This window comes from Acanthochromis polyacanthus, chromosome 22 (assembly GCF_021347895.1).
Source record: "Acanthochromis polyacanthus isolate Apoly-LR-REF ecotype Palm Island chromosome 22, KAUST_Apoly_ChrSc, whole genome shotgun sequence".
NCBI classification, from domain to species: Eukaryota; Metazoa; Chordata; class Actinopteri; family Pomacentridae; genus Acanthochromis; species Acanthochromis polyacanthus.
Window position 1 is genome coordinate 30,123,409 of NC_067134.1, and position 22,316 is coordinate 30,145,724.

Sequence of the window (22,316 nt, forward strand, 5' to 3'; positions counted from 1 at the left end):
TTTGAGAACTCCTGCTGGTTGAAAACACCCCAACATGTCTGAAGATTTGCTTTTAGGGAAAAAGATTTATTTAATATTTTAATTGTGCTACAACAGTGTTGTTTTTGAGTTAAAATACGACGAATGAGTCAATCAATGTTATGTTCTATAGATATAGAAAAGATAAAAACCAGTTTAAAGTGTCTTTTACTCACCTTCAGATGGAGAAAAGGAGCTGCGACATGAAGACAGTAAGAGCAGAACTATTTTAGTGGAAAAGGAAGGGTCATGACATCACTGTTGTCAGGGCAACGAAGCAGGAAACAGATTTCTACCTTATCAGACAACACCACTTCCTTCATTCGGACGCCTGCCTTTGGATCTGGACTTCTTAGAGTTCACTCACACACAAGAACTTGTGTTTTTAAAGGCTTCATCCAACCAGTAGAAGTTTGCCCAGCTATTTGAAATCCACAGCTACACCATCTTACCAGCTCAGAAAGAGAAAACAGGAATCAGGACATTGAAACTGTGCACTTTGAGAGAGGAGCAGCTGGGAGAAAAAGAATAGTCACATCCCCAGACCAGCTTTACAACTTACTGGAACTTCAGATGTCTGTCCATGTGTACATCATGGTATCTGTGAAATATTAGCTCAGTACGTCAGATACTTTCTTAGAGGTTTTTCAGTGGACTGTAGACCCAGTTTCACTAGTTTTTTTCCCCTCACATTTAAATTTGAGGCTGTTTGAATATCAATATCTCAAGAACAATTCTCGTTAAATCCTGAAACTTTCACTTGTTTGTCTTGCTAACATCAGCAGATCAGATTGCTGTTAAATACTGCAGTGGAAAAAGCTTATTGATTGTTGTTTTGTAATATTTCAAAGGGTTTTCATTCCTTTCACCAGTGAGAAAATAAAATCAGTCCAGTCCAGTGATAATAATAAACTTTATTTATAAAGCGCTTTACAAGTAACTCAAAGTTCATTTTAACTCCTGCTTTAATGCTGTGATGGCAGATATTGTTCACAGAAATATTCTGAACTTCAGATACATTAAATGTCCACCAGAAAAACGCAGACTTGAGCCTGATAAGTTGTCAAGTGAGTTAGGAGAACAGGTAGGGAAGGGAATCCAACAGAGCACTTAGTTATGTCAGTCAAGTCAAACCAAACTAACTAGAGAACTCCATCTAGCAAATCCTGTGTGGGAAGTGCAAACAGAGACCAGGATGGAGCACAGTTTGAAAAGACAGCTAGCCCTTGTAATGAGACTGTGGGTTTCTGCCCTTCACTTCCTCTACACAGAGTTCTTGGTACAAGCTTTCATCCAGTCCAGAGTTTCACCTGGTTGCTCAGTTCAGATGAAGTGGATTCAATAAATGGATAGAACAAATGAAATGATCAAAACAATCCAGCTTTAATAATCCCCCAAATAAAAGAGCACCTACAGCACTTCCAGTGTCCACTAAATAAAGACCAGTTTAACCCTGGAGACATAACATGAATGAAGAATTCAGAGGCCTGGAAAAGCTGAACTCCTTGTCTGTGGCACCATCCTGGATCCACGGTTCAAAGAGGTTGGCTTTAGAAATCCAAGCAGTGCTCAGGCTGCTGTTGAAAGGCCTTATTGAAGAGTCAACAGAAGATGTTCCGCTGGAGAATTCATCATCATCTACCAGTGAAGAAAACTACAACTTGTGGGCTTTGCTGGACAGAATGTAGAGTCCCAGCACCACACCAGCTGTAGTGGAGATCCAGAGGTTTGTATATGGAGTACTGCTGGAATATCAGCTGTTTCAGTCACTCATTTGTTGCCTTTCTGTCTGTCTCAAATATTTGAAGCTTTGAATCTTACCAAAAGCCTCAGAGCTTCTTGACGTTCACCTCCATCACTACTGAATGTAAAAACACCAGGAGCTGAACTGAACCAGGAGCAGAACTAACTGTTGCTTTGTTCTCAGGCCAGCAGAGTGAAGACTGAGGTCTGCTTTTCTGCTCTGAGGAGTGATTGGCTGAACCACTCCCACCTGCTGGCTCCAGATCAGCTGATTGCAGACGCAGAACACCTGCTGCCTCCTGCCCCAGCTGCACCTGATTAATGTCAGGAAGGGAGGGGGAGAGGACTGCCCCATATGGAGCCTGGTACCATGGACGGGGCGAAAGGAAACATAGAATGATTAAAAAAAAAGAGAGAAAATTAAGACACAAAATGATTAAAAATTGGACAAATTAAGACACAATGAGAAAATGAGGCAAATTATGACACAAAATGGTAAAAATGAGACAAAATGAGGCCAAAATTACAGAAAAAAAAAGACTGAAAATGTCAGAAATTGAAAGTTAGGACATAACGACACAAAGAAGACATAGAACGGTAAAAAAAGAGACAAATTAAGACAGCAAATGGTGAAAGAAATGAAGGTGTTCAGAGGTCAGACATCCATCCTTCCTTCCATCCATTTTTATCCTCAGTAGGACTGCAGGGGTGGGGGTGGGGTGCTGGAGTCTATCCCAGCTGACTCAAGCAAAGGCAGGGGACACCCTGGAACAGGTCACCAGTCTGTCACAGGGCGACATATACAGACACACAATCACACTCACAGAAAATTTAGAGTAACCAATTAACCTCAGTATATTTTTGGACTGTGGGAGGAAGCCGGAGTGCTCAGAGAAAACCCACACCTGCCCAGGGAGAACATGCTGGGATTTGAACCAGGGATCTTCTTACTGTAAGGCAGAAGTGCTAACCACTTAGTCCACTGTGCAGCCCAGAGCTTAGACAGAGAAAGGGAAATCAGAGACTATCTCTGGTCCAGCTGGTCCTCATGGATGAATATTACTTTAGTTCATTCATACCATGTGATATTAATGTGGTAAAAATCTAATTACCTTTCATAAAAATACTGATTTTTGTCCTGAATGTATTTTAAAGTTTTGACCTGTTTTAAAATTTGTTTTTTTTTTTTTACAGTTAATGTTTAAATTAGAACTTTTTCCTTTGATTTTACTGTAATTGATCAAAACAGTGAAAATCTATGAAGGAACAGTAAACTGGTTAAAAAGTGACAGTTAAATATTCATTATTGACAGGATCTATTCTGTAAAACGACAATAAAATATCAAGGTACCCTTTGAGCTTTTCCTGAGGGATGGGAGCACAAACAGAGACGAACACATATCAGCCGTTCTGATCACTGACTGGGTTCTTCTACGGAACGTCTCCTGGAAACTCTGACACAAAGAAACACAAAGAAACTGTAAACACCACAGACCACTCACAATAAGACACATGTGAACTTTTCCCTCTGATATGGATGCATTTGGTCCTCATCACTGCTCCGAAAGACGTTTGAAAAGAAGAACAAATCTACCACAATCCTGACTGGCTTTGACTAAAAGAAGAACAGAACAGAGAAACAAAGACGAGTTTTACTGGATGTTTGAGAGAACAGAAAGCTCATTTCATCACTTCTTTTTTACTGCATGTGGCTCTGGAGACACTGGTAAAGATACGACCACGAATATGAATAAAATGACGAAAATATGAGATAAAACTACCATAAATATGTTTAAAATGAGCAAAATATGAGGTAAAACTACCACAAATATGTATAAAATGACCAAAATATGAGATAAAACTACCACAAATATGTATAAAATGACCAAAATATGAGATAAAACTACCACAAATATGTATAAAATGATCAAAACATGATTTGTTGATTGGTTCGTAACATTTCAGTATTATTGATTATTGAGTTACAGGGACAGAGGTTTGTGTATGAGTCTCTGCTGCCATCTAGTGGTGGATCATCAACATGACTTTTCCAAGATTGAATCCCAGAGAGTCCTGACTTGTTAGTTGGATCAGAGAGACTTCTGGCTTGATTTTCAAAGTTGTCTTTATTTCCTTAAATACCAGGGGACTTAAAGACAGTACTAAGAGAAAGGATGGATTTTTATTTTACAAAGGACAACAGGCACAAGGTGTTTTCTTTTTTTACAAGAGATTCATGTCACTGAAGAGGATTTCATATTTTGAAGCAAACAATGAGGAGACACAATTTAGTTTCTCCAAGGAACTATCAGATGTGTGGGAACAGCCATAAGCATGAATAAGTGTCCAGGAAACGTCATGGAATCTAAAGGAGACATGGAAGGACACTGGATTACTGCAGTTTGAATATTAAGGGACTACATGGATCCCCCTAAACGTTTATGGATGGAATGGAGAATCTGAGAACAACATTTTGATATTATAAGAGAATTTCAAAAAAAATAACCAACTGATCATATTTTAGTGAATTGTGTTCCTGACCAATGGTTGGATAGACTCCCTACCAAACATGTGGAGCACAAATACAATCAAAACATCAAAACATTTGGCACAAATGGAGACATAATGATCCTCATTTCAGACAGTTTTCATGGATCAGACCTCATGGAAGCTGTAAATCAAGAACAGATCTGTGGCTGACAACTCTAGAAATGTTCAAATGTGTCTGTCAGACTGAAATGTGAGCAGCTCCTACTACTGATCCCTGTGGAATTACTGTTCCATTAATGCCTGAAACAGGAAGAACATTTAGACAGAAATACTGGAAATTCAACGCTGGTTTCTGAGAAGATGAGCAGGACTGTAGTATGGAGAGAAAAATCTGATCTTCAGTTCACCCTCGTGTCGTCCTGAGGCTCAGATTGACCCGTTTTAAAGTTTAAAATGTGGAGAAAAAAAATATTTTCACAGTGAAACTTCTGATGTCCACATTTTAACATTTTTGGGAAATTTTGAACATTTTTTGGTGGAAAAAAGGAAACGTTAGACATGTTTTAAAAGAAAATGTTCTTTAGAAACATTTCTTCTTTTTCCACCAAAAAATGTTCAAAAATGTCCCAAAAATGTTCAAATGTGGACATCAGAAGTTTCCCTGTGAAAATATTTATTATTTTCCACATTTTCAAACTTTAAAACGACACGAGGGTTAAAATACTGAAACTCTAAAAGCATTTAATAACGACACAGTCAGCAGATGATCCAACATTATTTTAAAGCTGTGTGTATTTTCCAGAAGCCTCAGGGTTTGATTGAAACTAAATGTGAGATCTGATCCATTCACCAGAAAACACAAACTTTACTTCAGAATATTCCAGTAAAAATGAACTGAAACATTTGGAGAAACTATCAGTAAAATATGATGAACAGGGAAACTTCTAACATTCTGATTGTTGGAAATCAAATCTAAAATCCTTGAAGTTCTGCTTCCAAAGGAATCTTTCATATTTGGTAGAATATTGAGGACAGAAATGGAAGGATTTCAGGATGAATTTATCCAGCAGATTCTTGATGTGTTTCACATGGATGGATGAAGAAAATCCAGCAGATTGACTGTGATGTGATTTGATGCTAAAAGGTGATGTGGTAAAATGAGTAGAGGAGGGGCTTTGAATGTCACTGATTTACAAACAATGAATGGTTCCATGAAATGACTTTAGAAAACAGGAACATTATCTGTGCTTTACCTTAGCGCCTCATCTTTGTCTCATTCTCTTTAACATGTGATTTCCATCCTTTAAATGATCACATTTCCACATGCAGCTGTTCTTCTACTGGAAAATGCTTTAAAGCAGAACTTCAGTCCACACAAAGCTACAATGTGGAAGAACAGGAGGATTTGTACAGGAGGAAATGTGTCTTTGTGAAGGATTGGATGGAGAAAGGAACACATTGAATGGATGAAGATGTTCTCGTGATTTTCAAACTAAACTGACTTCAGATTGCTGCTAGAAACAACATTCTCTGCTAATCAAAGCTGTTCCAGTGATCAAAGGAATGTTCCAGAATTCATCTGAACTCCTCATTCTAACACGCTGTTTATTGACAGATCAACATTTTGACACGTTAAATGTTAGAACAACATTGTGAGATGATCAGGAACTAAAGAATGTTTTCCTCTTCCTGCTCAAAGAAAAGTGGGATCTCCAACATTTCCACAGACTGACTCTATCAAAGTCACAAGCAGATATTTGTCTTTTCCTTTCTGAGCTGAAATGAAAGAAGTTCATTTCTAAACTCTTTCTTATGTTTCTCCATGTAGAGAATGTTCCAGAAGGAGATTTCATGTGGAGAAGAACACATGCACATTGATGGAGAAGATGTGAAACTCCAGAACATCTGTTCTCCTCCTGAACTATTGTGAGGAGCTTTAGGGACACAATCATGAATGGTTGCTAACAAACAACGTTCAACCTGTCTTTGAATACAATTCTATCAGTTTGCTCTCTTTATGCACAACAAACATCTGGAATTTATGTGGAATCATAGAATGAGAACTGGTGAGTTTTCGACACACAAATGTAGATTTTTTAAGGCTGCTCTGAATTTTAATGCTTTAAATGATTTCAAACTTTTCTTTTCCTCCTTAATCAAACTGTCAAATAGAAGTTCCTTCAGACTGTCTCAGATTCTCATGTTATAAACTGATTAACCCCTGAGAAGTTCATTTATTTGAAGCTGTCTGATTTGATTATATCTATGTTTCTTTCTTTTCTGCTTCTCTTCTGCTTGGACCAGTGGAATTGTAGGACACAGTTGGTGCCTATTTGTTGTTAAATTATGCTTAATAAAAGATAAAACAACAAAAAACTTGGGGAGCCAAATATCCCAGAATGCATTTAGACCAGCAGCAAAGACCGAGGAGGAAACTTTCAGAGGAAACTCAAGTATTTTGGGAATACTGCTGTTATTGTGACACTAAATGTAGTTTTCAGATGATTTGAGGTGAGAAAGTGGTTGTAAAAACGTCCAATCTGTGGTCAGTTTATCCAGATGAAGCTGATTAAAAATGAGCTCCAACGTTTTCAGAGATGTGAGGTCCAGGTTAGACAGCTATGATGGACGGTCAGCCTCACTGTAGAGCTCCTTATCTGGACCAGACTTTACAATCTGCTGCTCTGACACTTCTATAGCGCTTCAACGGGATATTAGTAGTTTATGTTGATCTAACCGTCACACTTTGACCTCATACTTTATTTGGATTGTTCACAGAAAAATCAGTTTGAAACAAGTTCAAGTTCACAACTTTAGATTGTTCATGTTTTACTCGTCACTGACTGTGATCATAAGAACAGATGGAAATAAAACATAGAAGATCATTTATTTACAAGTTTGGTTTCTGAGTCTTTTCACCGCTAAAAATATGGAGTTTTTGTTCCAGTCTTTGTAGTTCTTTATATTTGCTTTTAGGGCTAAATTTAATTAAATATTATTAAAAATGGAGACAAAAAGATCAAAAATAAAAGCATCAGTTTTACTGCTTTACAAAAGATATTTTTTCTGTTTTCATTTCTGCCGTGGAAGAGGATAAACGTTGATTATTCAACATGGAAAATTAAATTCCACTGATCAACAAATAAGCAAACAAACATGAAGATCAAAGTGTGTTATTAGTCATTTATTGAATAAAAAAGAAAGCTAGAATAGTTTAAAAGCCACAGGTAGAGCAAATAAAAGTGGAGAAAGACGGATTAAAATCATTGATCTTGTTCAGGAAAAATCAACCACTGCAATGAAAATAAAAACTAAGTTAGACATTGATTACAGCACAAGATCTGTTCAAAGAATTTAGACCATGGAAGGGTTCAAATACACCACAATGTGAGGAAAACCTCCTTTAACGGCCCAACACAACATTTATAGAATGAAACAGGCTAAAAAATGTTTAATTTACGGAGTTCAATGTAATCTGGATAGTCCTGGTGGGTTTAAATTCTACTGGAATCATATCGATGCTGAAAACATTTTGATCCAGAGATAGCTAGGGTTATGGGAGCTTTGATGGAAAAATAAATCTGGTAGAATTTGTTGATGAAACCAGAAATTCAGAATCTTATAAAAAAAACTGATGACAAAACATTGAAGCACTTATTTATTGTAAAAATTAAGAATGGATCTATCAATAAGACATAAATGACAGAAGAGCACAGAATACTTTGGAAAGAGTGATACAGATGAAGGAAGTTCTCATTTCATCACGAGAACAGGACTTAAAGACTCACATCAGGATCAAGTGTGGCTGCACAAAAAGCTGATTTTCACTGGACAATAATGTGTGAAAGTCTGTCAGCAGTTTGGAGATTCACTGCTTCCTCTCTCATTTCACACTTTGTGCAGCTCAAATGCTTTTAGTTCAAGTGAGCATCAGAGGAACACCACATCCTGATTTTCACTCTCAACATTTGACTGGAAAAAGACGCAAACACCACATTTGGCTCCTGGAATAATCACAACTTCCATCTTTGAAGAGGAACAAGTTTACAAGGAATCATTTAGAAGGATTTGACAAAGAAACACATTTAATCCATGAATGTGAAAACATGTTTGTGAGGGACAGAGTCATGGAGAGACTCAACTATCTGTTCAACACTGTTTATCTACCAGGAGGAGACTCTGGAGACTCAACTCAGCACAGAATCACTGAAGAATCAGACCAGAACAAGAAGAACCCAAATCCAGGATAGAGAGTTTGAGTGAATGTGGTGTTGAAGGTGTGGAGGTGGATCAGAGAGTCAGAGGAGACTCTGTAGAAGGACAGAGTTCCAGCAGGAACATCCACATAAACTGAAACTCTGTCAGAGACTGAGGAGGACCTGATGGATGTTTGACTGTTATTGTGAATGACAGAATAACAACGATCAGAGCAGATCAGACTCCAGGACTGATCATTAAGTCCAAACTCAGAGTCATCACTGTTTCCTTTCCTTCTGATTCCTCTGTAACTCACTGATATTTCAACCTTTCCTCTCCACTCCACCTCCCAGTAACAGCGACCAGTCAGACCAGTTTCACACAGCAGCTGTTCCCAGTAGTCAAACCTGTCTGGATGATCAGGATACGACTGATCCTCCTCCACACGTGTCACCTTCCTGTTGTTGTCAGACAGTTTGAGTTTTCTGTTTACTGTGTTTGTGTCGACTGTGAGTTGACAGGAATCTGATGGAGAGAACAAACACAACACAGCTGCAGTTATTGATGGATCATGTGATCAGTATTAAAGCTTTGATGATGACCTCACAGATGTGACACTTTGAAGATGCTTGAATGTGCTGCTTTGTTTCCATCAATCCATTAAAACACACTTACACTTCCTCAGACCTGGTGTCAACCATCGGACTCCAGCAGGCGTCACCCTGAAAAGAGGAGGACGGTCAGAGCAGCAGGGACTCTTTCAGCAGCACACATGGACGTTACATGGCTGTCACACTGTTCCACTGATAAAGGACCAGTCCAACATGGAGACACAGACACTGGAATGCAGCATCTCTAAAGTCCTGTCCTGTGCTCGTCACGTTCCAGCTCAGTTTACATTCATTATTCAGCTTTACTCATTGATGCTTCCTCTGTTCATGGAGCTAGGCTAACAGTTCACCCTGCTTCCTGTCTTTGAGCTAAGCTAGGCTAACAGTTACCCTGCTTCCTGTCTTTGAGCTAAGCTAGGCTACAGTTCACCTCTTCCTGTCTTTGAGCAAGCTTGGCTAACAGTTGATTCTGCTTCCCATCTTTGAGCTAAGCTAGGCTAACAGTGTCCCTGCTCCTGTCTTTAAGTTAAGCTAGGCTAACAGTTCACCCTGCTTCCTGTATTTGAGCAAAGCTAGGCTAACAGTTACCCTGCTCCCTGTCTTTGAGCTAAGCTAGGCTAACAGTTACCTTGCTTCCTGTCTTTGAGCAAAGCTAGGCTAACAGTTACCCTGCTGCCTGTCTTTGAGCTAAGCTAGGTGTAGCGTCCCCGGTTGACAAATAAAGGTTGGTCTCTTTAACTGGTGGTTGAAAAGTGTTTTATTGCCTTGCCTTGACCATATCCACCATAAGAGCTACAATGCAGACAAATAGGAATACAATTAGCAACTCTTACACCCTTTATGCCATATATTTATAGCCCTTTTTAGCCATATTTATTACCATATGAATTGCTTTTTAATCCTTGACCATTATACCTTGACAATCTCTATTAGAGTGCTATTTACCATGAATTTATGTATTTATATAAACCTTTTAGCTGTATCCCGTTTTACCTTGTACCAGGAGATAGACCATGTTACTTTTAGCTAGCAGATTAGCAACTAATACACTTCATAACTATATCAAAACACATGTAAATCACAGTTTCCAATACAAACCTTGTTCTCCTTATCAACCAGGTGCTAGAGTGACCGTCAGCAGCTTTGAGAACACCTTAAAACTGTTTTGTCTCAATTATTTTCCGTGGAGCACCTTTTTCTGCTCATCGGACCTTTCGCGCTGCTTTCTGCTTTACTGTAATTACTCCTGCTTTACAACACCTAGTGGACGTCCTTTCAAAATAAAGCTTTAACTGTAAATTCTCTATGACGTATTACTAAGCAATCACTGACCAGTTTAGCGATAGAAAAATATAAAATGATAAACATGTACAAGTGGCTAAGGCATTTACACTCCCACCAAATTATTTTGTTACACATATAAAACACAAATAATTTCCAAAACCTTTTAAACCCTTTAGAACATTTCAAAAGCATTGCATATTTACTTCTCTTCCAATAGCAGAACTAACTTATGAACTGGGCGTTCTACTACAGACAGTTTATTGAGACGTTGTCCATTCTCGGCAAGATTTCTGTCTGCGAAGGCTATTTTGACCTTTCTGACAAGTTCATCTGTGTCTTCCACAGTGTCCAAGATTCTTCCAAGTTTCCACTGGGATCTCGGTTGCACTTCCTCTTTGTCCATGACAATGCCTCCTATTTGCATGTTCCTTTTAGGTGTGTTCAATCTTTGTCGGAGCATTATGTTCTGCAAGTACTCCCTTTTCCATCTGCTCCAAAACTGTTCGAGAAGATACTGTACTTGACGCCAACGTTTTTGCGCATACAAGTCCTCTTTAATGAACTGTCCTGGAGGAGGCAGAGCGGTTGAAGTTTTCATTGTGACGAGATGATTTGGAGTTAACGGCTCCAAGCTGTTTGGATCGTTGAGATTGTCTGTCGTTAGTGGGCGGCTGTTTACAATTGCAGCTGCTTCATACAAGAAGGTTCTGAGTGAAGAATCAGTGAGTCGACCTTGTGTGAGAGCTAAAGTTGCCTTAAGAACATTTCTCACAGTCCGTATTTGTCGTTCCCATACTCCACCTGCGTGACTAGCATGAGGTGTGTTTAGAACAAAATCACACTGTTTCTCTGCAAGGAAGATTGTCAGTTTGTCAGTGTCCATTTCACTTTGTGCTGTGTTCAGTTCATTTTTAGCACCTACAAAGTTGGTACCCTGATCACATTTTATCTGTCTGACAGAGTCTCTCAAAGCAATAAAGCATCTGAGTCCATTTATAAAAGCGTCCGTTGATAGGTCCTCTAGCATTTCTATATGAACTGCACGAGAATAGAAGCATGTGAAAAGTAGGCCATACCTTTTGTTTTCTTTTCGAGCTTGTTTGGTCAGGAATGGACCGAAAACGTCCATACCACAGTATGTGAAAGGCGGAGAGTGCTCAATCCTCTCTGCTGGTAGATCTCTCATTTTTTGTCCTTCCACAGGTCTTCTTTGTTTTCGACAAAACACACATTGGCGAATGTAGGATGCGACTGTTTTACTTAAGTTTGGAATCCAATAACCACTGGATCGTATCTCATTCATTGTGAAGCCCTTTCCCTGATGATTGACCCTTTTGTGACAGTGGGCAATTATCAGCTTTGCGATGTGATGTTCTCTGGGAATGATAGTGGGATGTTTGAATGAGTAGGGAAGAGATGAGTTCTGAAGCCTTCCCCCCACCTTGAGCACATTGTCTTTGTCCAAGAAAACATCCAGATAGTACATTTTGTTGTTCCTTGATAGTTCTTTGCCTTTGCTGAGTGTCTCTATTTCATTTTGATATGTTTGTCTTTGTAAATCCTTGATGATCACCATTTCTGCATTTGTCTTTCAGTTACAGTAGTGAGAGTCTTTGATTTGTCTTTGAGCAAGTATCTTTTGAGACGTGCGACTGCGCTGACTGCACGGGACCAAGATGAGAACTTTGCGATGTGGTCACTAAGGCTCTTATGTACAACAGTTTGTGTGCTTAGTGCCTGTACCTTTCTCACCTCTGGGTCTCCTACTGGAAGCTCAATAGTCTCTTTTGTTGGAAGATTTATCTCCTTTTGCCACAGGAACGAAGGACCTGTAAGCCAGTTGGATGAAAGCAGTTCACTTACTGATGTGCCCCTTGAAGCCATGTCTGCAGGGTTTTCACTGGTGGACACGTAAAACCATTGTTGTGGAGAAGTATTGTTGCGGATTTTCTGCACTCTATTAGCAACAAATGTATGGAAGCGCCTTGCTTCGTTGTTTATGTATCCAAGAGTAACCTTTGAGTCAGTCCAAAAGAATTCCTCGACGTTGTCATAGAGCAGTTCCTCTTTCATCATGATGCTCACAGCAACTGACACCGTGGCTGCAGTGAGCTCTAATCTTGGGATTGTGATGATCTTTGTTGGAGAGACGCGAGCTTTGCCCATAATGAAGGTACAGTGAACCTCTTTATTTTTGTTTATGAGTCTCAGATAAGAACATTGTCCATATCCTGTGAAGCTTGCATCGGAAAAGTGATGTATTTCTCTTTTCACTACATCTCCAAAATCTGCAGGAACATAACATCTGCTTATTTGCAGTTTTTGCAGGTTCTTTAGATCTCCTTTCCAGCACTCCCACCGTGGCCTGAGATGTTCAGGTAGCGGGTCATCCCAGTCTGTGCCTTGACGACACATCTCTTGGAGGATGCTCTTACCATTGAGCACATAGGGAGCTATAAATCCAAGCGGGTCGTATATTGCTGCTACTGTGGACAGGATGCCGCGCCTGGTTGGTGGTTGCTCCTTTAACGTGATGTTGAAAGTGAAGCAATCTTTCTCCACATTCCAACAGATACCGAGAGCTCTCTCTGTCTGTGTTTCTGTAAAAGTCAAGTCCTTTGTTTTGATATCTGTTGCATGTTCTGAAGTTGGAATACTGTTGAGAACTTCAGAGCTGTTGGACACGAACTTGTGTAACCTTAGTCCACCCTTTGCACATAGTTTGCGTGCCTCCTTTGCCAATTGTATAGCATCTTTTACTGTCCCTGCGCCACTGACTCCATCGTCAACATAGAAGTCTCTGGCTACAAACTGTGATCCTACAGGGTATGTGCAACTGTTCTCTTTAGCCAAACGTTTGAGTCCATAGTTTGCACAACCAGGTGATGAAACAGCGCCGAAGAGGTGCACCGTCATCCTGTATGTTTGTGGTTGGCTGCTCATGTCTCCGTCTTTCCACCATAAGAAACGCAAGTAGTTGCGATCACTTTCTTTGAGCTTGAACTGGTGAAACATTTTTTCGATATCACATAACAGAGCTACTTGGTGCTGTCTGAAGCGCACAAGAACACCAGTGAGATTGTTAATCATGTCAGGGCCGTTTAGTAAATGTTCGTTGAGACAGGTACCCTTGTGCTTTGCAGAGCAGTCAAAGACCACGCGCAACCTTTCAGGCTTCTTTGGATGATAGATGCCGTGATGTGGTATGTACCATGTCTCCCCTGGGTGACCATAATCATCCGTCTCTTCGGCATCACCTCTTTTGATGATGTCGCCCATGTATTTTAAGTAATCCGCTTTGTATTTTTCATCTCTCATGAATTTGCGTTTCAGCTGATTCAGCCTGTTCTCTGCTTGTTGTCTGTTATCTGGCATTTGTGGCCTTTCTTTAAATGGTAATGGCATTTCATAATGTCCATTTTCAGTTTGTGTTATGCCTTATTCGAGTTTGTGAAGGAATACTAAATCCTCTTGTGACACAGTATTTTCATTTCTGTCCACTTCTTTGAAGTCTCTTTCCAAAGCGCGTATTGCGTCTGCTGGAGTGGAAGGAGGGATTTCTTTTACGGTGACTCGGTGACAGAGACTGCTTGTCATGTCCGTTTCAATACAAGGTACTGAGTTGCCTACTATGCTCCATCCTAAGTCTGTGTGAATGGCATAGGGCTCATTTTCTTTGCCTAAGATTACTTGTTTGGGTGCAAGAGCTCTAGGACAAGTATAACCTATAAGGAGACTTACTTCACAATCAAGGAGTGGAGGGATCTCATTCGTAATGGGTAGCAAGTGACTCCACTGTTTTGCCGTTTCACATGTTGGTATGTGTTCTCTCTTTGCAGGTATGTAGTCCTTAGTGTATGCAGTAGGAAGCTTCAAGACTGCAGCTGAGCTATAACCCCTGACTAAGAGGTCAGACACCTTTCCACTACTGACAACTGCATTATTACCCATCATAGTAGTCAGTTTCAGCTTAAATGGATGGACTTCTGCTTTCAGTTCATGGGCTACATCCTGATCAATGAATACTGTGTCGCTCTGAGTGTCTAATAATGCATAGACCAGTTTTTCTTTGTGTGGATTTGCAGTGGTTGACAGCCACACGGGAACAATCATTGAGGTACTGACTGTCTGTTCAGATCTGGCGACATTGAGTGACAAGACTGTAGCTGATTCTGGTGAGTTACCTTGAGTTGCATTGTCTACACTCACTCTTGTTTCTTTCCGTTGACTGTGACTGTAGTTGTCATCATGAAGACAGCTTGGGTGTCTCTTTGTGCATGTTTCACAGGTGAGGCGGCGTTTGCAGTCCTTAGCACTGTGTCCTTGTTTCAAACAACCGTAACAAAGTTTATTGTCCTTTACATATTTCTTTCTGTTTTCCAGAGTCATTTTTATTAGGTCTGGACACTTGTGGAGCTGATGTGTGCCTTGACATAATGTGCACGAAAAATCATTAGATGTTTTTGTTACTGCCCTTTTGTCGCTTTGTTCAGTTGTGTTTGTGTTGAATACACTTGCCTTGTTTCTTTTGATTTCTCTTGTGTACCTTTTGTCACTGTTTGTTTCAGTGAAGCGGAGTGCGTGGATGGAGGTAACTGGGTTGCAGGCGACTTCAGCTTCCGTAGAGAGGAAGGAGGCAAAATCACTGAAGCTGGGAAATTCACCACCCTCCATTAAAGTCTTTGTTACCTGCCTGTTCCATCTCACATTTATCCAGTCCGGTAGTTTGTGCAACAGCTTTTGATTTTCTTCGCTGTCGTTCAGCATTTGCAAACCCTTTACATGTGGCATAGCGAGCACACATGCATTAACAAAATCTGCAAAGGTCCGTAGTCCTTCAGCATCTCTGGGCTGTACCTTAGGCCAGTTTGATAGCTTTTCTCTAAATGACTTCTGTATCACGAATGGCTGGCCGTACCTTTGATTTAGTTTGTCCCATGCATCTTTATAAGCCTCTTCATCATTTCTAAAGAAAGTCCCTTCGAGGCATTTGCGAGCTGGAACTGTTACATATCTTTTCAAATAGTACAGTTTATCTGCAGCTGAGATGTCCTTTTGATCGATCAATGACACGAATGTAGATTTCCATTCAATAAAGTTTAATGCCTCACCATTAAACACTGTTGGCTCTGGTGTTGGGAGTCTGTTCATTCGAATGCTATCTTGAACTGCTTGTGCAAGCTGAGTGACACTGGAGGGAACTGTTTGCACAGGAATGAATGTGTGTGCTGGTGCAGGCTGCTGAGGTGTGGTGTATAAGCCCACCTGTTCACCTTTCATTGACTGTACATCACCTGCCTGTGATAACTCTCTGTTATATACTTCGAACCTGGCTCGAGCTGCTTTCATTTCCTTCTGTGCTTTCAGGCGTTCCAACTCCGATGTTTGAGCTGCGATTTGCTTCCTGTGCTCCTCTTGTAACACCCTTATCTTTTCTTGTTGCATTTGCTGTTCTATTGTGATCGCATACTCAGCCTCTTTCGCTGCAAGTTCTGCCGCTGCATCCGCTTGTTTAGTTGTGAGTTGCGAAGTTGAAGACTCCACGGTGCGGCTTGATGTTGCAGTTGAGCCATATATAGATCGAGCGTAGTTGTGCTCCAAAAGTCCCCGTAAACGAATCCTTTCACGTTCTGCATCAAAGTCCTCAATACGACTTATTCTTTCCATAATTATTTTCACAATTTCATGAGTCACAGCATCACATGCATCAACCTTTCTCCTGATGTCATTTGGGGGTGCTATTTGGCTTCTCATCTCTGAATACAACTTGAGGACATCATCTCTCCTTTGCTCTATGATGTCTGCAAGGTCTGACATTTCTTTATCAGTGATGTCTGATTTTAACTTTCCTCTTGTTACACGTATTTCTGTCTTCCATTGTTCATATAGAGTTGAAATTCTTCTTTCCTTTTTGCTTATTTCTTCTTGTTGATATGCCATCATCTTTTCTGTTTGAACTTTAACTCTTTCTGAATGTCTTGGCAAATCTGACTTGCCTTGTACTTTATTTTGAAGTATACTTAAAGTTTTCTCTTTGCATGCAATTGCGTCTTTAATGTCCTCTTCATTTTCACTTTCATCTTTAAGTGAGTTCTTTAAGTCTTGAATTTCTTGTTGTAAACTTGTAATCTGTTCGTTTATCTCCATGAGACTTACTGATGCAGCTTGTAGATTTTCCATTTTGAGCTTTTAACCGTGGTCCTTCTGCCATCTGCTGGACGTTGCGGGTATTGCCGTTGAACCTTGAGACCACGTTGTTCAGCAAAATGGCGACCGTCCGGCTCTCGCTGGACCTCCGGCTCGGGCGAGCGTTCTGCGCCTGGAGGCAAGCTCTTACTGTAGCGTCCCCGGTTGACAAATAAAGGTTGGTCTCTTTAACTGGTGGTTGAAAAGTGTTTTATTGCCTTGCCTTGACCATATCCACCATAAGAGCTACAATGCAGACAAATAGGAATACAATTAGCAACTCTTACACCCTTTATGCCATATATTTATAGCCCTTTTTAGCCATATTTATTACCATATGAATTGCTTTTTAATCCTTGACCGTTATACCTTGACAATCTCTATTAGAGTGCTATTTACCATGAATTTATGTATTTATATAAACCTTTTAGCTGTATCCCATTTTACCTTGTACCAGGAGATAGACCATGTTGCTTTTAGCTAGCAGATTAGCAACTAATACACTTCATAACTATATCAAAACACATGTAAATCACAGTTTCCAATACAAACCTTGTTCTCCTTATCAACCAGGTGCTAGAGTGATCGTCAGCAGCTTTGAGAACACCTTAAAACTGTTTTGTCTCAATTATTTTCCATGGAGCACCTTTTTCTGCTCATCGGACCTTTCGCGCTGCTTTCTGCTTTACTGGAATTACTCCTGCTTTACAACACCTAGTGGACGTCCTTTCAAAATAAAGCTTTAACTGTAAATTCTCTATGACGTATTACTAAGCAATCACTGACCAGTTTAGCGATAGAAAAATATAAAATTATAAACATGTACAAGTGGCTAAGGCATTTACACTAGGTGAACTGTTTCCCTTTGCTCTCATTATTAATGTTAAGCTCGGCTAACAGTTTCCCTCTGCTCTCATTATTAATGCTAAGCTAGGCTAACAGTTTCCCACTAATCTCAGTACTAATGCTAAGCTAGGCTAACAGTTTCCCTCTGTTCTCAGCATTAATGCTAAGCTAGGCTAACAGTTTACCTCTGCTATCAGTATTAATACTAAGCTAGGCTAACAGTTCCCCTCTGTTCTCAGCAAAAATGCTAAGCTAGGCTAATAGGTTCCCTCTGCTGTCAGCATTAATGCTAAGCTAGGCTAACAGTTTCCCTCAGCTCTCAGCATTAATGCTAAGCTAGGGTAGTCATGGTGTGTTGCTGAGCTAAGTGTTTTGCTTCATTCTTGGCATTTCTGTCTTCCACTGATTCTCAGGTGTTTTCTGTTCAGCCCCTCAGGAAGAAGGAAACATTTAGCGCCCCCTACCCTCCACCACCACACAGAAATAGCATCATTAGTCTAGAAATTATTGCAAGTACACCTCTGTACATGAAGGAAAACTAAAAAGAAAGAAAATGAAAGAAATCTAGATCCACTTCCAACAAAGAACAACTTTATGAACCTTTTTTAGTTTAAAATGCATCAATTAGCCTTAAAGTCAACAAATTTAATCCTTCTGGAAAATCTAAACATTTTTAACTGACCAATTGATCCATTTGATGGTGAAAAATAACCTGAAATAAAATCAATAAATAATCATAAATAATCAATCAAAGTGATCATCATCATTCCCTCAGGAGCTCAACATATAAACAATTCCACTGATTGAGCTGATTTTTAATCAGAATGATGAAGTCAGGATTAACGGCTACAATGAGCTCGTTTTTAACCAACAACTTTTCAAAGTGTGTTTGAAGCATGACGCTGCAACTCTCAGCTCCTGCTCAGCGTTTAGGAGGATCTGGACTTGGTCTCCAGCAGCACAGAAGCCGGTCTCACAAAGATCAGCAGAAGAACGTCCACAGCCCTCAGAGTGGATTCTGCCTCTCTACACTCAGACACAATTCACTCAGAGTCTGAGATGTGAACCTCAGACGTCATGTTGATGAGCTGCTCCTCCTCTGCAGAGCTGGAACCAGTGGGAGCACTGGAAGGATCTCTCAGCCACTCATACTGGAACTGTTTTCAGGGAGCTACTTCTTAAAGAATCACATCAGTCATGAAATAAGCTGCTTCATACATGGAATCACTGAGGTGGCATCATAGCCGCTGGTTTCTACAAATTCCTGCAGGTTCTCCAATCAGTCAGTATCTCCTCCATCCAGTGGCTGCCCCACATCGCTAGCTTTCCACTAAACAATTCATCTAGTCTGTGACCAGAGGGAGGAGTTGATCTTTCCCTTCAAGCTGCACATTTACTTCATTTAGCATCCAAATGTGTCCCTCAGGTAGGCCACTTTCACCTGGAACTTTTCATCACTCCATTTTTCTCACACTTCTTCTTGTCTTCCTGCTCCACAAACATTCTGATCTCCTCTCTGAGCTCAGAAACTCTGGACTAGACTTTCCCTGGTGACAGCCACCTTGGTTGATGTTCAGCTCCCATCTCCTCACAGGGAGCAGAGAAGACTCTAGTTTTAGTGCTCTGCTCTTTAAAAAACTGACTCCAGTCAGAAGCTCCCTTCATCCAGAGGAAAGCTGCCTTGATGCCAGAGCTTCTCTGTGGACCACAGTGTGTCCACTCAGCAGTAGGTGATGTTTTCTGGATGACTTCCTCAAGCCCTTTTCTCCTCCCTGCCATGGTCTGTGCACCATCACTGGAAACACCACTTCTCCCACTGTAGCCCATTCTAAGTCAGGAAGCAGTCCAGGATTTACAACATCTCTTCAGCTGTGGCTGTCTCTGACATATTTACTAGATCCTCACACAGGGAGTCTGTCGTGTCCAAACGTACAAAAGCCACAAACAAGCAGTCTTTGTTGCTGTCAGGCTTCATGGAACTGAAAGGCACAACGTTTGTCTTTGACTTGATCTACCAGCTGTTCCTGAACATGGTTAGCCATGTCATTTATACGTCTGGACACAGAGTCATTGGACAGAGGGACAGTTTTTATTTGTGTGTCTTCCAGCAGGACACAGATCATGTCTAATGCTGCAGGGAGTATCAGATCCTCTGCTATGGTGAGGACTTTTTACACCCACCATTTTGGTACGCCTCCTTATATCATGCTAACAGCGCTCTCTGCTTTAGCCACGTAGCATTCATGAAGCCCATGTTTGTTGGCAATATTCAGCAGGTTTTCAGTGAAAAAACTCCAGCGGCTGATCAGCGTGGTTGGAGTGTAATGTGTTGAAGTGATGTCTTCATTTCTTTGGCTTCATGCTGTCCACTAACAACATTTTTAGACTCAGTAAACATAGCGGTCTGTCCTCGTCTCCCACCGTAGTCACAGTGAAGCTAAGAGCTACAGATGCTTCGTCACATTTCCTCATCTGAGCTTTCAGGATATTTTTGATTGTCTCATTATCTCCATCTCTCTCTCTGCCTTTCTTCTCATTCCTGTTAAATATTTTTCCATTGTGTCTTCTGTGTGTTTGTTTGTAGTATTTCACATCCCCTGCTATGTGGTGTGTGTTCACTGCCCCCAGGGGGCGCCACTATTTAAGAAGCACTGAGCTAGGCTAAAAGGTTCCTGTCCGTCTGTACCTGAGAGTGTCTGTCTGTCTGTACCTGAGAGTGTCTGTCTGTCTGTACCTGAGAGTGTCTGTCTGTCTGTACCTGAGAGTTTCCAGTCTACAGTGTGGATCCTCCACTTTAGCTCTCAGCATCTTCTCTCCTGAGTCTCCTGGATGGTTGTAGCTCAGGTCCAGCTCTCTCAGATTTGAGGTCTTCAAGCTCAGAGCTGAGGCCAGAGAAGCACAGCCTTCCTCTGTGACCAGACAGCCTGGCAGCCTGCACACACAAAACAACACAAACCTGATGGACAACACTTGGCTGGATGTTTCTCACTCTCTCTTCTTCTTTGTCGTTCAGATACATTTTGCTGCACATTTCATGCGTCTCAAGCAAATCAACAATCTCAACAATGATTAAACCCTGACAAAGTCCTGCACAAGTTTAGTGAAAGCTCATTTGATGAATCCCATCAGCAGTAATGATTGTACTCAGGTTAGCTGTTTATCCACTGATAGAAATCACATCAGTTTCAAAGTGTGAGTCCTGACCTGAGAGCTTCCAGTTTACAGTGTGGACTCTCCAGTCCAGCAGAAAGACTCTCCACTCCTGAATCCTGCAGGTTGTTGTTAGTCAGGTCCAGCTCTGTCAGACTGGAGGACTGGGAGCTGAGGACTGAGGACAGAGCTCCACAGCTTCTCTCTGACAGATTACAGTAATTAAGTCTGAAGAGACAAAGACAAGAAAAGAAGTAAAACATTAAGTTCAGTATTTTCTGTCCTGTTGAAAAGACAGCAGTGAATTTAACAACAAATACATCCCACTATGTCCAGAATACAGCAGCATTGAGGACAGTCCTCTGGAATATTATTTAAATGTGAAAAGAATCCAAAGTGGAGCACAGTACAGTAATCAGATTACTTTGAAGCTGAAAAGTAAAGTATTTGATGTGATTAAAAACAAACTGACAGTTTAGAATTCCTAAATAAAGAATACAGGCCAAACAGCAAGAAATGAATCCAGTAAAGGTCAGTACATCTTTCATTACTGTCATTAGAATGTTGGATTTTTTCACTACTTTCTATGTCCACCTTTATTTTTGATGACACATTTAATCCTCCTCAGCATGAAGAAACCACATTTCTGCAGAGATGTTCCTCCATCTTCAGAGACTAGGTCTTCATCTGCTCTTTGTTGGAGGGTTTGTGTTGCTCTATCTTTGTCTTTAAAATACCCCAAAGTTGGTCTGTTGGATTCAAATCAGGACACACACTTGGACAAGTCACACTTTGGACTTTTTCCTTCTTTACAATCTGAAAAATAGTCAACTTGATGCTGATGGCAGCCATTAAATCACTGTGAGACTCGGTTCCATCTCTGATGTTGTTCCAGAACAAACGTCTTCTGATCTCCAGTCCTTGTTCTTCAGGTTCCTTCACTTCTACTTGTGCTGTTGAGACTCATGCTTTGGTTTTCACTCACAGATCAATCTCACTGGAACCAAACTAAGGATCTTCAAACTCATGTCTTTAAACTCTTTATCTCCACTCTTGATGAAGTCTGGACTCCTCATAGCATCAGTGATCTGGACTCTTCATTCTCTCTTAGTCTCAGGAGACACTCTGCTGTCCAGTGATTGGCTCTCAGTCCCTACGGTCTGAAAGGAACCAACAACCTTTGAACAGCCCCACATCTGAAAAGACTCATAGGGTCCCTATGAGGGTGTAGCTCCTCTTCAGGGACACCAGAGAGACCATGAACCTCACCACAGGTGGGATGGATGTTCTATCCTTCACCAACACTTCAGATGATGAGACTCAGCTAATTAAACAGTTCATTTAAACACAGGACACTTCTGCTCCAAACAAGAAGGATGAGCACTCAATGAAGGACGTATGATCCTGACCCATCACTGTACACACCAGTGAGCAGTGATTCCTAACATCTCTGGGGGTCATCAGGTGGAAACCTCCCTTCAACGGTGTTTCACCTGCTTAGTCCCACAACACCTCCACAAGGCTAGGATGAACTCTGGCATCACAGATTCACCCCTCTAGTGCCAGTTCACTCTGCTCCTACACAATCCAAACAGCACCACCACGTTCAGCTGACCCAGGCCCGTTTAGGAGAAGCTCCAGGTAGTGAGCAGTGCCGATGCTACCAGTTAGCTAGTGCAAGATGCTGGTGCCAACTGCTAAAACGTGACAAAGAAACTATACTTATATATTCTCCAAACCTGCTAGTGCTAACTCTAAATGCTAATGCTCGCTGCAAGACTGCCACTATGT

General features: G+C 40.8%; 1 protein-coding gene and 1 long non-coding RNA gene across 13 annotated transcripts in view; both read right to left on the reverse strand.

The window, feature by feature from the left end:
- Positions 1-7,420: 7,420 nt before the first annotated feature.
- The window catches only part of LOC127531851 (NACHT, LRR and PYD domains-containing protein 3-like), a 113,789-nt gene continuing 98,893 nt past the window's right edge, over positions 7,421-22,316 (reverse strand). For 7 of the 12 annotated variants that reach the window (XM_051942044.1, XM_051942045.1, XM_051942050.1 and 4 more), the window contains 4 exons: positions 20,580-20,753; positions 20,134-20,307; positions 9,124-9,170; positions 7,421-8,973 (listed from right to left, as the gene is read on the reverse strand). In XM_051942044.1, coding sequence (XP_051798004.1) covers positions 8,444-8,973; positions 9,124-9,170; positions 20,134-20,307; positions 20,580-20,753 — 925 coding nt within the window. In that variant the 3' untranslated portion in view covers positions 7,421-8,443. The remainder of the gene's footprint in view (positions 8,974-9,123; positions 9,171-20,133; positions 20,308-20,579; positions 20,754-22,316) is intronic. The other 5 variants (XM_051942049.1, XM_051942048.1, XM_051942056.1 and 2 more) reach the window with 4 other exon arrangements.
- LOC127531854 (uncharacterized) lies at positions 9,799-17,488 on the reverse strand. Its single transcript, XR_007939091.1, has 2 exons — positions 16,899-17,488; positions 9,799-9,974 (listed from the first exon to the last, which is right to left on the reverse strand). It is a non-coding gene; the product is annotated as an uncharacterized LOC127531854 (long non-coding RNA).